This window comes from Heliangelus exortis, chromosome 1 (genome assembly GCF_036169615.1).
Source record: "Heliangelus exortis chromosome 1, bHelExo1.hap1, whole genome shotgun sequence".
NCBI classification, from domain to species: domain Eukaryota; kingdom Metazoa; phylum Chordata; class Aves; order Apodiformes; family Trochilidae; genus Heliangelus; species Heliangelus exortis.
In genome coordinates, this window is record NC_092422.1 from 187,885,827 (window position 1) to 187,900,343 (window position 14,517).

At 36.3% G+C, this 14,517-nt stretch overlaps 1 protein-coding gene across 1 annotated transcript in view; it reads right to left on the reverse strand.

The window, feature by feature from the left end:
- PCLO (piccolo presynaptic cytomatrix protein) overlaps nucleotides 1-14,517 on the reverse strand; it is a 286,482-nt gene that overhangs the window by 41,644 nt on the left and 230,321 nt on the right. Inside the window, exons 19-22 of the mRNA XM_071734051.1 lie at nucleotides 12,751-12,931; nucleotides 11,411-11,605; nucleotides 9,975-10,157; nucleotides 1,923-2,064 (exon numbers count right to left, since the gene is read on the reverse strand). Coding sequence (XP_071590152.1) covers nucleotides 1,923-2,064; nucleotides 9,975-10,157; nucleotides 11,411-11,605; nucleotides 12,751-12,931 — 701 coding nt within the window. The remainder of the gene's footprint in view (nucleotides 1-1,922; nucleotides 2,065-9,974; nucleotides 10,158-11,410; nucleotides 11,606-12,750; nucleotides 12,932-14,517) is intronic.

Genomic DNA, 14,517 nt, shown 5'->3' on the forward strand with positions numbered 1-14,517 from the left:
TGGCATAGACAAATCAAGAATACAAAGGCATACAGAGCCTGGTATAGTACTCATGACAGCATGAGTAACTTTCAGGAATATTGCAACTGGATAATAAAAGTATTTTTAAAAGAAATCTCTCCAACAGAAAGACTTCACAAGACTTATTCATCTGTATATACGTTTACATAATGATTAATTTCCCTTGACGGTTATAACAATATCTAATATTGGCAAGTATTCTAATTAGCTACTTCATTAAAAAATTGTCATGGTGTCATTATTTAATAATTTTACTTTCTTTCATGACTAAATGTTGTTATGGTTAAAAGCATTTAGACCAAAAAGTTTAAAACAGCCTAGCCAACACTTTTTCTATTGATAGATCAGAAACTTATTCTAAACAAGGATCTTATAACTAGAACTGCTTTTATATACCAAGACATTTAGAATTATCTAGCCTGCTTATTGCTTCACATAAGAATTGTGAGCTGTGGCTTCATGGATATGATGGATTAGTGTACAAGAGAGTCTCTGAAGTCATTATCAAGCCAGTATGAATGCAGATGTTTACTAGAATTGCAGTCATACACATATTCAGATATAGAAGAATTTTTATCCAGAACTCAAAATGGAAACAGTTGTTTATTTTAACAACCTTCTTGCTGGGAATGATCCCAAAGGTTTCTTCTTGTAAGGAGTGATTTTGTCATTCATTTTCATTGCATTGCTGTGTAAAGCCCTTGAGACTAACATGAAAAAAAAAATCACTTGTCTCTATAAATGTCTTGTGTAACTTTTAAAGCATCTGTCTAATACCAGCATATAAAATATTTACTTTTAAAATGCCATAATAACATATAGTCTGGCCCCTAACAGAAAATTAGAGGGCTGCTTATATCCTACTTAGTAAAATTAATGAGAGCAGATTACTGTAAGAAAAAAACTAAAGGCATGGATACTTTTTCCTTCTTTCCAGAAATGGTTGTTAGACACTCTAACAGGATGCCCAAGGAAGCTGTGGCTGCCCTCTCCCTGGAAGTATCCAAGGGCAGGTTGGATGGGGCTTTGAGCAATCTGGTCTAGTGGGCTTTATTTTAGAAAATTATGAATATTTTAAAATGTCAGTACTAGAGAATTAATGTTTTCCTCACTCAAGCTTTTTAACAAAGATAATGTCAAGCTCTTGTGACTAATAATTCAGGACTTTTAGGGAAAAGCAAAAACTTGTGTCACAGAGGAAAACATGGAGCAAGTATTGCATACACTGAGCAATGACCAACAATATATTGTGAACAATCAATCTGTAAAATTTTCAGGCCAGAAACATTACATTGATAGGGAGAAATTACCCTATGAAGAAATATAAATGAAATTGCTAAATGAAGGTGAATGCTGCCAAAGTTGAGGGAAAAAAATCCTGGTAAAACTTTTCTCTTTGGAGCAGTTAACTGGGTAAAAGAAATTAAAATAATTTCATAGGATTATTACACAGAAAGTAGCTTGATAATTCCAATAGGGACTCTGTCCTAAAAACCTCCTCAAAACTTGGGAAAAGCTGGGCTATATCCCAAATGTGAATTTCAGTTTCACTAGTAACACTTTTTTTCTAGAAGGAAATCAACTTAAGATAAGCACTCTCAGCCCTACAAAAGTTTTAGTTTTAAAACACAACTCAAACCACCTCTACACATTTTCATCAAAGGCTGAGACTAACGCCTCTCGTCTGACAGAAATAAATTCATGAGGTTGAGGCAGAGGTTTGGTTGCTTATTAAAAATTCAGTTCTCAGCAAAGGAGCAGGGAAGTGTGAGCTCTGAGAAATTCTCCCAGTATCTGCTATGACCCAGCCTGACTTGTCTGCAGAGGAAACTATGCAAGAGGACAAGTGGCAAGTGAAAGGGCTATAAGGAGGATATAGTAGAATAAAGGAAAAGCCTTACATTCTTGGGATGGGAAATAGGTTATTTTCTCCTGTGGCACTGCTGCTGCCTTCGCTATCCATGCTGTATCCACTGCCAAAACTACTGGCTGAGGAGCCAGTGGAGACAGAACTTTCTGCGGGTCGGTGGTTAGCAGACCTTGCTGTACAGGGTGGGAACAATGTGTTACCAAAAACCTTGCAAGATATCAGTACCATCCACGTTAAGAAAAAAATTTAATTTATCAAATCACATGCTGCAAACACTTTCAGCTATTTTTACTCTACATTCCAGTGTTGTGCTAACATCTGTTGCAGATGATGCATATTTTCCTGTAGAATAAGGTGCTGTAAACCAAATAGAATACCACCATATTTTTCCTCTGGTCATGCTAATAGGTCAAATCAACAGTCTTAGGGAAAAAAAAGAATGGGCTAGCTTGGTTATTACACTGAAAGTAGCTGTAACTTTTCTGATTAAAGTTACAGAAAACTAGTTACTAATGGGAAACATTTAATAAGTTGGTCTCAGTGGGAGTTCTCATATTCCTCATGGAACATTCTTTGCATTTGGTGGTTTTGACAAGGAGAGGAATCTGAAAAGAAATACAGGTACACCATCTATTGTCAGAGACTGTATGAAGACCTTCACTCCTCCTCAGAGACAACACAGCTACTGCATTATATTTCTCAACTGCTTCTACCCATCTGGAACTCTTTTAATACATGCCTAGAATTGTAATGCATAGATTTTGATGGTAGGTGCTTTTACTTTGTTTAATACCTTTTGGTGTAAAAAATTTATAACAGCATATGATATTTTTATTTCAGATGCCTAATTTTGTGCTTTGGACATTATTTTTCCACATGAACAAATCTTCCAGTATTCAGCTGTTAGCCCGTTGAGAAATATAAACAAAAAAGGACACAGTGACATTACACATCGTATTTAATACAAGAAGAGTAGAGTAACTATTCTCATATTGAATAGCACAATTTTTTTTTTTAAATATTAATACAGGTTTTTAAAAAATTTTTTTATAAATGTTCCCTACTACATCTACTATTGTCCTGTGTCATCTATTCCAACTAACTGCGAGTATATACTGAAGACAAGAAGTACATTTTGTAAAGTTATTTTTCTGTTAAGTTTTATGTTATTTTTGTTGAATTGTGGAACTTTAATGCAAGCAGTTAAAAGAGATCCTTCTTTAATCAAGAAATTAGTCAAATATCTAAATGAAAATTACTTCAAATAAGAACCAAAGCCCCAATAGTTTCTTGCCTTAAACTGAATGAATAGTATCTTTGGTAAAGACTGCTGTGTGCTGCCTGATGTGGGATTGGGAAGCTCAGTGTGACTCCTCAAATATAATGCAAAAACAGATTCTTCACTGGTAAACTAAGATGTGTAAGATGTGATTTTTTTGTTTGCTTGTTTGGTTTTGTTTTGTTTTTTTTTAAACCTCCTGTTAGTCTCCTCTGTCTCACTATCACCTACAGCCACAGATGGAATGTCCCAATCTAAATCATTTTCAGACAAAAAATATTCTTTAGCTTTATTTAATGAGTTTTCTCTAGTTCATGATTTTATATATTGATCATAGGCTACCTTCTTGGATATAAACACAGATTAACAAACTGCAAAATCATAGTGTTAGTAACAGATACTCCCAGTACCTGGAAAGGAAAGTCACCCCCGTTTTTTCCACCATAGCCAGCCAGAGCACAGTGATGTGCTCTGCTCAGGCAGCTGTGATCAGTGATTTATCACTTTCAGTTTGTGGTCCTGTGATGATGGGGACAAGTCAAGAAACTGCTGGTGGGAAAGGTCAGGCAGGAGTGAGATTTCAGAGAAGAGAAGCAGCTCTCCTTTAAAGTGCATCATTGCCAGCTGACCTGCATTCAGCAGCCTGGATTGGAGCTTTCTCATGCCAGTCTCAAATAATCCTCTGTTCTCACAGTTTTTGTATGACCTGTGTGACTTCTGAGGTTTGCTGTTTGGGACTCTGAGGGTTTCTTAGTGTTGTGTTGCCACACAAAGTGTTGTTTCCTTGCCATGGCATGACAGATGTCTTATAGGTGTGGACAAAGAGGAAAGCTACGTATCTCCAAAGTCCTTGGAAGCCAAGACAGTATTTTGCCTGCACAAAAGGTGTCTGTAGTCCTTCTAATACACCTCCACCATAAAATATGTGGCTGAAATAGTGGTTCATATCTGGGCTCTTGTTTATATTGACTTTGCTGCAAAGCTGGTTTCTGAAATAATTTCTTACATCTTTACTGGTGGATTTCTGAAACAAGTAAGAACCTAGAGTTGAGTTCAAGCCAAGAAAGCTTGAATTAAGCCTTTACAAATTGCTTAGAAGTTTTGCTACATCTAAAAACATTGTTATTTCTTTTGAAACAGCTGCATCCTGATGATACATTCAGTATGCTGCATTTTAATTTCTCTACTGTTTCACTAATTATCTCTGTTGATGTTTTATCCTGTAAGATCCCTTGATGAGTGGTTAAAATGGCTCCAAGATTAGATTCATGACTGGATTTTGACAATTCTGAAATTCAATGCTATTATTTCTTTTTTTTTTTTTTTTTTCATTCACACTATATGAAAGCAATGAGCTACAGCATTCAGTTTGTGACAGGATATAAAATCCACGAATAGATGTACAGATGGTTTTGTGAGCTTCACCATAAGTCATAAGACATCCACATTATATATTTATATGTATATATATATCTTTACAGATAAATCTACACCTCTAAGCTTCTGCTTGTTATGTAGGAAACATCCAAGTTCTGAAGAAGTGGCAATACCTGCTACCAGGCTGAGTTTAGTCCTGGAGTTACAATGTAGATGTTCCCCTTTTCAGGTATCTGTCTAGAAGCAGAAACACTACTATCAAAACACATTGGGAAAGAGTTCTATTTGTAAAACAAAACAGGGGACTGCTAGATGCATCTTTTGTGAACTGGCAACAGAATGGAAATACATAATAAATAATTAGTGATCAAAGGGATATGCCTCAGGTCAGTCCTGATAATTTCCTCTCCTCACTCTTCCTCATATTGAACAGTACTTTGAACCATGGTCTCACCCATTTCAGCCATATTTTTATATCAGAAACTGCTTTGACCACACACTGAGCAGTGATATTTTCTGAAATTTCAACATAACTCTTTAGAGAGCAATTTAACATTTGAAATGAGTAACTGCAGAACGGCACTCAAACTGTGGTGATGGCATTTCTTTACCTAGCAAAGCAATTCTGATGAAATAATTTTCTTCCATGTGCTCTGTAGGTTTATGATACAATCTAACAGACATCTGAAATAAGAGTTATCAAATGAAGAATTTGAGCAATTTCCTGAAATTACATGTCAGCTTAAAATGGTGGAAGAGTAAATAGCAGGAATCACCAAAGCAAAATGTGCCAGCTATTAGACTGAAACAAGACTCAAAAGATGACCTCAGATTATTGCTATCTACAGAGTGGGGACAAACTGTTCTTGCTTTGATAATGACTCTTGGAAATGGGTTATTTGTAGCAATATGAAGGCCCATTTAACTTGAAGATTAAGAGACAAGTGAAACTGGGCATAAAACAGCTCTGGAGAGTAAATTATTGAAAGTGTGAAAGAAACATTCAAAATTGTTGTAGGAAATAAAAATGCGGCATTGCCTATTAAAAGTGTAAACATGGGTATAGCCCTAAAGGAACCCCAAGTAAGCAGGTATTTAAATCCAAAATCATATCCAATCCCGGAGATTTATAGAATCCTTTCCTTTTCCTCCATATTGTTGCTAACATCAGGAAATAGAACTTGGTGACAAGGAAAATTCCTGTCGATTTTAATTTTTTGCAAATAAGTGCCTAGAAAGTATAGTGCTGGCTCAGACCTGCATCAGGGATTTCACAGTGCTAGCAATATCTTGATGCATGCAACACAGCACATTTCTGGATAGCTTTAACCTGTTACACTGACACTCAGGTGACAAAGTTGTGAAAGATATTGAACCAAGGGTATGCTGCCTTTTGAACTAGCATGTTTGAAACCAGAGGTTCTTGAGAGGTATAAATTAACAGCCTTAATTGGGTACAATTGTGTAAATGCATGATCTATCTACACTGGATACTCTAGCTGCCAATATTAGGCCTGATGTAGACCTCTCTCTGACCAGTAAAATATCTTGACTCACCACTATTTGGAAAATAGTTTCCTCCTACAATATCACAGGAAAGATTTTGTGTTTCAGAAAATGTGATTTTAAATTCACAAATTTTCTATTGTAGGGAGGCAAACTATGTGCACCCTTCTACTTCACACAGGCACTGAAGGGAAATTTTGCTGTTCTTTGCCTTTCTCATTCACTTTACTTTATTGGAAGTTACTAAATTTAAAGCATGTGGTTCATCCTTTTAAAACTACAAACTGGCTTTCGACAGGCCTTTTATATGAAATCAGTAAATAACTGTACTGTAGATACACCTGCTCTTTTCTATACATATATCCAGAGAACTGGCAATTATCTTCAGAATTTCTGTAAAGTCAAATTATCTGAAGAAGTTAAAAATAATTTATTATATTTAAAATATAAGTGGCCTAGCAAGAGAATTCCATGCAATAGAAAGATACTCTGTGGGATAAATTACGTACCTAAAAGAAGATGGACACCCTTGCACTACCACCAAATCTGGTGGATAAACTCTAATACACAGAATTATGTTGAAAGGAATGTGCTTAATTTTGTGCGAATGTGTAACTGGCAATGATGCAGATTTTTACAAAAATTAAATCAAACTAACTCAAACTTAGGCATTCCTCTGTACTTCTGGCTTGGATCCCTTGCAACTTGTGCGTTTTAAGATCTGGCTCTGAAATTTCATTGTTCCTCTCTGAGAGGTATGATGAGTATATGTATTATGCTGTTAGTTTCTTTGCAGATCATACGCTTTATCTCTCACAGATAATAAGGAAATCATACTTTAGAGTTTATTTTTAAATAAAAGCTGTAGTCATATATTGGGCTTTACAAAGGTACTGATCAAAAGACCAATGTTTTCTGTTGTAGCTTCACCTTAATTTTTAAGTAGATTGGTTAAAATACATTTTGCACTGCTTAAAATAAATATAGAAATAGTCCTGTCCAAAAAACTTAAACTGATGCAAGTCCTTTGCCTTTACAATATATAGTATGAATATCATGGCTTCTGGTTTTGTTTATTATTTCCTTTTTACTTTTCATCAGACATACAATTAATAACTTACAAAATACAATTAATATAAAATGTCCTAGGGTTCAGAAATAGAGAAAGATCTACTGGGGCATTTTAAGAGTGACTCAGAGTTCTTGTTTTGTTTTTTCAAGTGCCAATTCAAGGAAAAAAAAGAATTGCATTCTCTTAGGCAGAGAAGGAGAATAAAACTTTTCTCATCACCTTTGTGGAAATGATGCTAGATTATGACTACCTTGTGTGCTTGGGCTGAAAACAATTATTGTAAAAGTTTCTGTTCTCTGATAGAGTCACAGAGAAATAGCTGTGCTAAAAAAAATTAATAATAAGAAGCCATTAGTCTTTGAGAAACAGTGACAAAAAATTACCAACTTGCCAAGGTGAGTTCCAGTCCATAACACCAGTTTATAATGGCTTCTTTTCCATGTGCCAGTATGGTAGGTTGTAATGGGAGTGGGTACCACAACCATGAGTTCACACTCTAGGAATGGACTTGCAAACGGTTGATGCCCTGTTCACTGTTCACAATAGTCTCAACTTTTAGAATTTTTGAACTGCAGGGAAAACCTCTCCTTCCATCTCTTTTCTCCTGCAAAGAACTTGATAAATTGAAAGCTGTTTTGTGTATCTTTAATAGTTTTCTTATTCAAGGTCATAGCACTTCTTATTTTACTTACATACTTGACAAAACTACAGTTAACTAATCTTGCTTCTTGCTCCTGCTGAAATGCACAAGAGCCATTAACCTCAAAATGGTGATTACTGGGGTACCTCATATGAATAAACCAGGACAAACTAGACTGGAAACAGTAAGAAGAAGCCACAACTTCTCACAGATCTCAAACTAGACTTGTAAACTTTGTGTTGGTGGCTATGCATTCTGTGAATTTGTCAGAAGTAAAATGACAAAAGTATGTCTCTTCACAGTAACTTTAACCTCACTTACATATTAACATGGGTTCTTACTCCCCTCACTCTCTATGATGCTTCTAATATTGCTGAGCCAAATGCATATCAATACATACCCTTTATTGCAGTTTTAAAAGTACAGAGCTAGTATAATAGTTCAAGGGCAAGGGTACTTGAAGCCAACATCCTTGATATTTTATTATTGTAGAAGTGTATGTGAACCCTGATTCAATTTTACATTAAAAAAAAAATATGTTTTTGCACTGCTTATCCATGCCAAAAGGCATCACAGGACTACAAGAGAAGAGAAGACAAGAGGAGAGAAGAGGAAAGGAGAGGAGAACAATTTCAGTGGGCTGGGACTTTCAGCAGTCACCTAGTTCAACTGCCTGACCAATTCAGGGCTGACCAGAAGGTAAAGCATGTTATCAATGGTATTATCCAAATGTCTCTTAAAGAGTAACAGTCTTGGGGCACTGACCACCTCTCTAGGAAGCCTGTTCTAGTGTTTGCTTCCTAATGTCCGGTCTAAACCTCTCGTGACTCAGCTTTCCCACACATCCTATCACTGAATACCACAATGACAAGATCAGCAGCTCCGTCTCCACCTCTGTTTTTCAGGAAGCTGTAGAGAGCTGTCACTACTTAGCCTCATTTTCTCCAAATTAGACAACCTCAAAGTCCTTAGGCACTCCTCAGAGAACATTCCTTCCACAATTATATTTCTACGGTAATACAGCTGAGGAATAGGGTGTCTCTTTCAGTCATGATGCTTGAACAAGTACCCTGATATCCTCTGGTCACTACCTGAACTGTGTGTCTGTAGCTGAGCTGTAGAGTAAGGCAATGTGTGGGGATGGATGGACACATGTGTAGACATATATATGTATAGAAGTGTTCTGAAGGCTCTCATGAGAAATAACCTTGTTCTTTCTAAATGCAGTGTTTAAAAATATGTGTTAAATTTGCCCTTGTTAATTAGCTGTTTTAACATCACACTAGTTTTTGTAATGACTTGTTGCCTTTACAGTGTATTTTGAAATATCATTGCCTCTTTCTTTCCTACAGCCTTCTCAGACGGACTGTATTGTCCACAATGTGTGATGATGCTGACAGAAAAACCTTTATTGACTTTAAATCAAACTTTATTGAGTCAAATCTGGGGCTGTGATTACAGCATAAGAGTAGATCTGGAATTTTAGTCTGTAAATTTATTAGAATAATCTGTAATTCCACGGAAACAAACAAAATGCTAAAGTAGTCAAACGAACAATGCCAGTTTGGACCAGTTGAAATTCTGGCTCTTTATTTCTGAAGAAAGGATAAACTGATAATATGTGGTATTTAGGTTTGATGTAGAGGTGCCTACAGGAACAAAATATTTTTTTTTTTAAGAGGCTGATAGGAAAGTCATCAAGAGATTGAGCTGTATCTGGATCCAAACTCCTTTCCTTTCCACTGGCTGTTTGAAAAATTATCTATGCTAATGACTTTTGACATAACAACTATGTTGAGAGAGGAATAGGAAATTGTTAATGTCCCAATTAGAATCCCAGAAACAAAAATGTGTAAATAGGGTTTTGTCACAGTACAAAAACTGTTCAGTCATGCTTAAGCAGACCAACTTGGATGCATGCTTTTAATTAGGCAACAACATGAGCAAAGCTATACTATTTTTCAACAGAAGTTAAAGTCTGCCAGTGGAATGGAAGTGCATACTTATTGTTTTGTAAGGTTTTTAGCATAGCTTTTCTTTATGGATTTATGCACTCATACGGAGAAATCAAGCAGTTCTTGATTCATGTTTACATTTACAGCACTTAATGGAGGAGTAAAAGAAATAATTAAATATCACAATGAATTAGTAGACATGGCAAGAAGGATTTGGGATGTAGCTGGTTTCTTAACCATGTCTTTCTGCTCACCTCCTTCAGGCTTGACAGGTCCATCAGACATCACTTTCCTGAGGGCTAGTTGACTTTGGTCTTTGTTGTCATTGGCTGGTGGAGGCAGATTGTCAGACTGAGTTCTTTGAATAGGGAGGACTCCTGCTATGCTGTGTCTGTGCTGCTTCCTGGCATGATTAGACTGACCGCTTTTATGTGCTGCTGTGGCAGTGTGGGTGAAATGGAAACCCAGAGTATGTATCCTCAGATGGAACCAGCTTTAATGTTATTCATGCAAACAGAAGTGTGGGGTTTTTTTTTTTTTCTGTATTTAAATAAATAGTGTTTTCAAACACCAAAGAGACACCACATGCACAGCGTTAAAAAGTATTAAAACTGGCTGTTTCTTTATTAATGATGGTGAAGATAAGGGAAATGATTTCCCCCTACTTTTTGCATTATAACATGGCAAGTTTATGGCATATCAACAAATCCTGAAGACAAACAATGATTTCACAGTCAGAGAGTGTTAATCTGCCATCAACTAAAACCTCAACTAGAAACCAGGTACTGGTGTGAAGTATACTCTGGGGAGCAATCCTTTTGAATGAAAAGGTTTTAATTTATTAGTTGTCAGATGAAAACTATCTTGTTGTTTAACCAGTCCAAAGCACAAAAATTATCAGAAAAAATGAGCTGACTGTGACACCTGACTTACTTAGCCCTCAAGTCCCTTTGACTTTGCTACCTTAACAAAATCTGTTGAAATCTGATGCTGTTAATGGCTTTGTGTGTTTAATGCTTTTGTATTTCATGCGTTTAATATTTCTGTCTATTGCTGTTCTGTTCATCACTATCATGATTTTATCTGAGATATGAAGAAAATCACCTTATATTTCCTTTTAAAAAATGGCTATTTACAGTCATGTTTTAAAAATAGAAATCTCAGCCATGTGGTTAAAAACTTCTTTAAACCTAGATGTTCTTTTGTGATGTAGGATCATCCTTCCTGGTTACCGCTTATAGATATATCTTGTTAATGTGTTCTCAACACTTGTTGCATGCAGCTGCAAGAGCTGGCAGCTGCATCTCTGCAGGCTTTGATTATTTTATTGGCAGTTATTTAGTGACACCAAAACACCACCACACAATGGAACTCTCTGAGTCATGCACAACCACGGAACATCATGAACTATGATTAAAGGGACTGATGGAGAAACAGCCAGTTTCACTGCAGTCTATATAAATTAAAATAAATAAATAAAGAAAAGACCTCTAAATACAAGAGTATATTGTAATTATATGTATTCACACACAGGCACACAAAGAAAGACATTGAACGAAGTGAGCACAGTGTGCCGAGAACAGAAAAAAGAAAAAACAAAACAAATAGCCTAAAAGGGAAGGACAGCAGGGAAAAAGGCAACAGATGAACATTAAGCTGCCATGCTGAGGAATTTATTTGCGTCTTTTACTTGGTTGAAGGCGAAGCTGCTGGACAGCTGCTTCAGCAGCAGCAATGGCTGCCCCAGCGTCTTCCAGGTGGGTTTGGGTGACGCTGGTTTTGCTTTGACTGCGGGAGGGACCGTGGGAGCGTAGATGTCCTTCAGAGGAAGACTTGGAGCTTCCTGGACTGCTGTGAGATTTCTCAATGGTGGGAACCTGCATGTCTACCAAGAACATGAAGAAGAACGAGTATTGCATTTATTAAAAATGAGCAAACAATTTCATTTTCTTTCTCTGGACTGGCCTTTCCAGCTGCATTCCAGAACAAGGAATAAAGATTAAACTGTTCAATGTCATTGCAAGTCTTGGGACATATTGTGATTACGAAATGCTTATGAAGCACCATTTTATACTTTCCCACTCTTCCCTGGCCCAGGGAATAATCAGCTTACTATTGGGTTTCTCTCAACTTTGACTTACATCTCCTGTGCTGGTTCACAGTGGTAGTATAACAAGGTAGCCTAAAGACTAATTAATTTTCCATTTTCTACTTTTCTAGTCTGTAGAGGCTCACTAGTATCACTTACACCACTACTGAATACATAGCTAACCCAAGAAGTTTTATTCTGATGAATGCCCTAATCAAAACCATAGACTAACTTACAAAAGCTTCTGTATTAACCTCTAATTTAGATACCAATCTTACAGAGTTGATAGACTATATATATACTAGAGTAGAGACAGTCCCTAGCAAAATATTACAAAGACAAATATTATCACAGAGGTCCACATCTGGATGCGTTTAGGGTGGCTTTTACTTTAACATAACGTATACTGTGTTTTTAAGTGAGCAACTGGAGACCAAATACTTAGTATAAAATAAGAGTAGAGAAAATTTCTTGGAGCAGCAGACACTGAGATCACTCTGCTGTTGTAAACACTGGTACAATTCTACTGTATCAGCTCCACCAATTTCCAGTACAACTGAGATATGCTACAGCCCATTATCACTGACTGGAAATTCATATGCATTATTATAATTTTTATTCTATAAAATATTCATGTTAAATTTCCAGAAGATAAAATGTCACAGAGTATTTACAAAATATGAAAAACAGAAAGCTAATGATGTATTGAATTTGGCTAAGGCTACCAACAAAATGAAAAGGGCACAGAATGTACAGTAGATTTAAGCTACTTAAGCTTAAAGCTTTAAGCTTGGTTCCAATGAATTAATCACAGAGAAAAGTATGATTTCAATAAAAGTGTATGCAAACTTTGTAGCAGTAACTTTTCACTTCTATTAGAACTTACACATTCCTATCATCTTGGAAAACACTTTATATCAGATGCACCAAGACATTCCTACCCTTAGAGGGGTCCGGGAAAATTCCATGACTTCTGCTCTTGATGACAGATGGTTTTGGAGATTGCTGGCTACTCTGTCCAGAATGAGATTTCCCATGATCAACGTTTTCACTCTGTTCCTTCAGAGGATACCACCGAGGAGTATTGTCAAGCTGGGAGATGCTGGATAACTCGATCAATACCTAAAACAAGCCCAAGTACACTATTTAGCATGTATTTGATATATTAACAGTTGTGTGCAGATAAGTCTATAGTCATTGCCAGAAGTTGCAGTCAAAAGTATGAATTTAGGGGTATAAGGCTGCAGTGGCTGACAGATGCAGGACTCTTTGCCCTTGTTCTGACCTCTCCTGATTTAAATCAACTGTGGTCCCAAATCCACATTTGTTAGCATATCAGTGTGGCTGAACTAGTATGTCTTCTCAACAGGCACACATCAAGGACTATGAGCTTAGACATAGATCCACAACAAAATGGTTAGATAGTTTAAAAGGTAGCCTGTCATCACTAGCTTGAAAGCTAAACTAAAAAGACATCCAGTCATTCTGCTAGATTCTGACAGAAGTGGGCAGTGCTATTTTCTCCCTTTCATAAGTGTTAGTAAAGGAGCAAATAATACAATAGCTGTTTTTAATAAGGTCTTCTATAATAATAGACTGGTGCTTATTGATTTTTTTAAAAATCCACATATGCAGAATTAATACCAAAAATAAAATAACAGGGATGCCTTTGCACTTCATTAAAATAGTAGAATTCAATAAGCCACCTAGGCCTCAAAACTTTAAGGGAGAAAAAAATGAGAAATAACATGGCAACATGGAAATGTAATGATCAACTTTGCTAAAAAAAGAAATACTACTGTAGCTAAAATCTTCTCAAGGCCAAGTGCATTGCAAGCAGGGGATCAATGACATTCTTTATAATAACAAAAAAAAAACCCCAAAACAAAATAACTAAAAAAAGAGCATTGGGACCAATAGGAACCCTTCCTCTGCTAAAGGTCTTGAAGCTGAGAGGGCCAAGAGATTTAAAGTAAGTAGTAAGTAGTCATCCCAGAGTCTTGATTGAAAGAAAGGACTCAAGACCCTTGCATTTGGCTCTAAGTTGAGAGGCTTAAAACTAATGTCAGATATAGAAGGTTTACAGCTGCTAGACAAACAGAGTCTTCAATTACTACTGATTTCTACAGGGGACAATTTCTTTGTTGCCTTATTACAAGTTCCTCAAAAAAAAGAAAGCCTCTTCAAGTTTAGGGATGGGGGAATCTCTTCACAACTTATTTTTTCTAGATGTTTAAAAGCTTTTTTAGTTTCAGTTTCGTAACTGCTATATGACCTGGCTTGGTCTTTCTGGTTAGGCCTATACTGAAGCTGAACAGATTAACTATTTAACATGCTCTCTAGTGTATTTTGTGGTTATAGCTTTGGAAATGACTTGGAAGACAGCATGTTTGAGGATTGTTCCCAATAGGAAACACAGGCTGGGAACTCTGCTTTGTAGGAGAAGAGGGCTCACATTCCATGGATTTGGACCTTATGGGGCATGCAAGTGGTGCTAGCTCTATCCAAGCAAGTCCTTAGACATAATTTTCATATTCCATATAAAATGTTATTGTGCAGGATTCCTCTAGATATTCTTGTCTGAAATATGCTTCTCCATTCCTTTTATTTATTTTTTTATTCCTGGAGAAATTTTTCCATACTTAAATACAAATGATTTAATAAATAAAATAGAGGTTGAAAATACTTTAAGGCAAATATTTAAATCT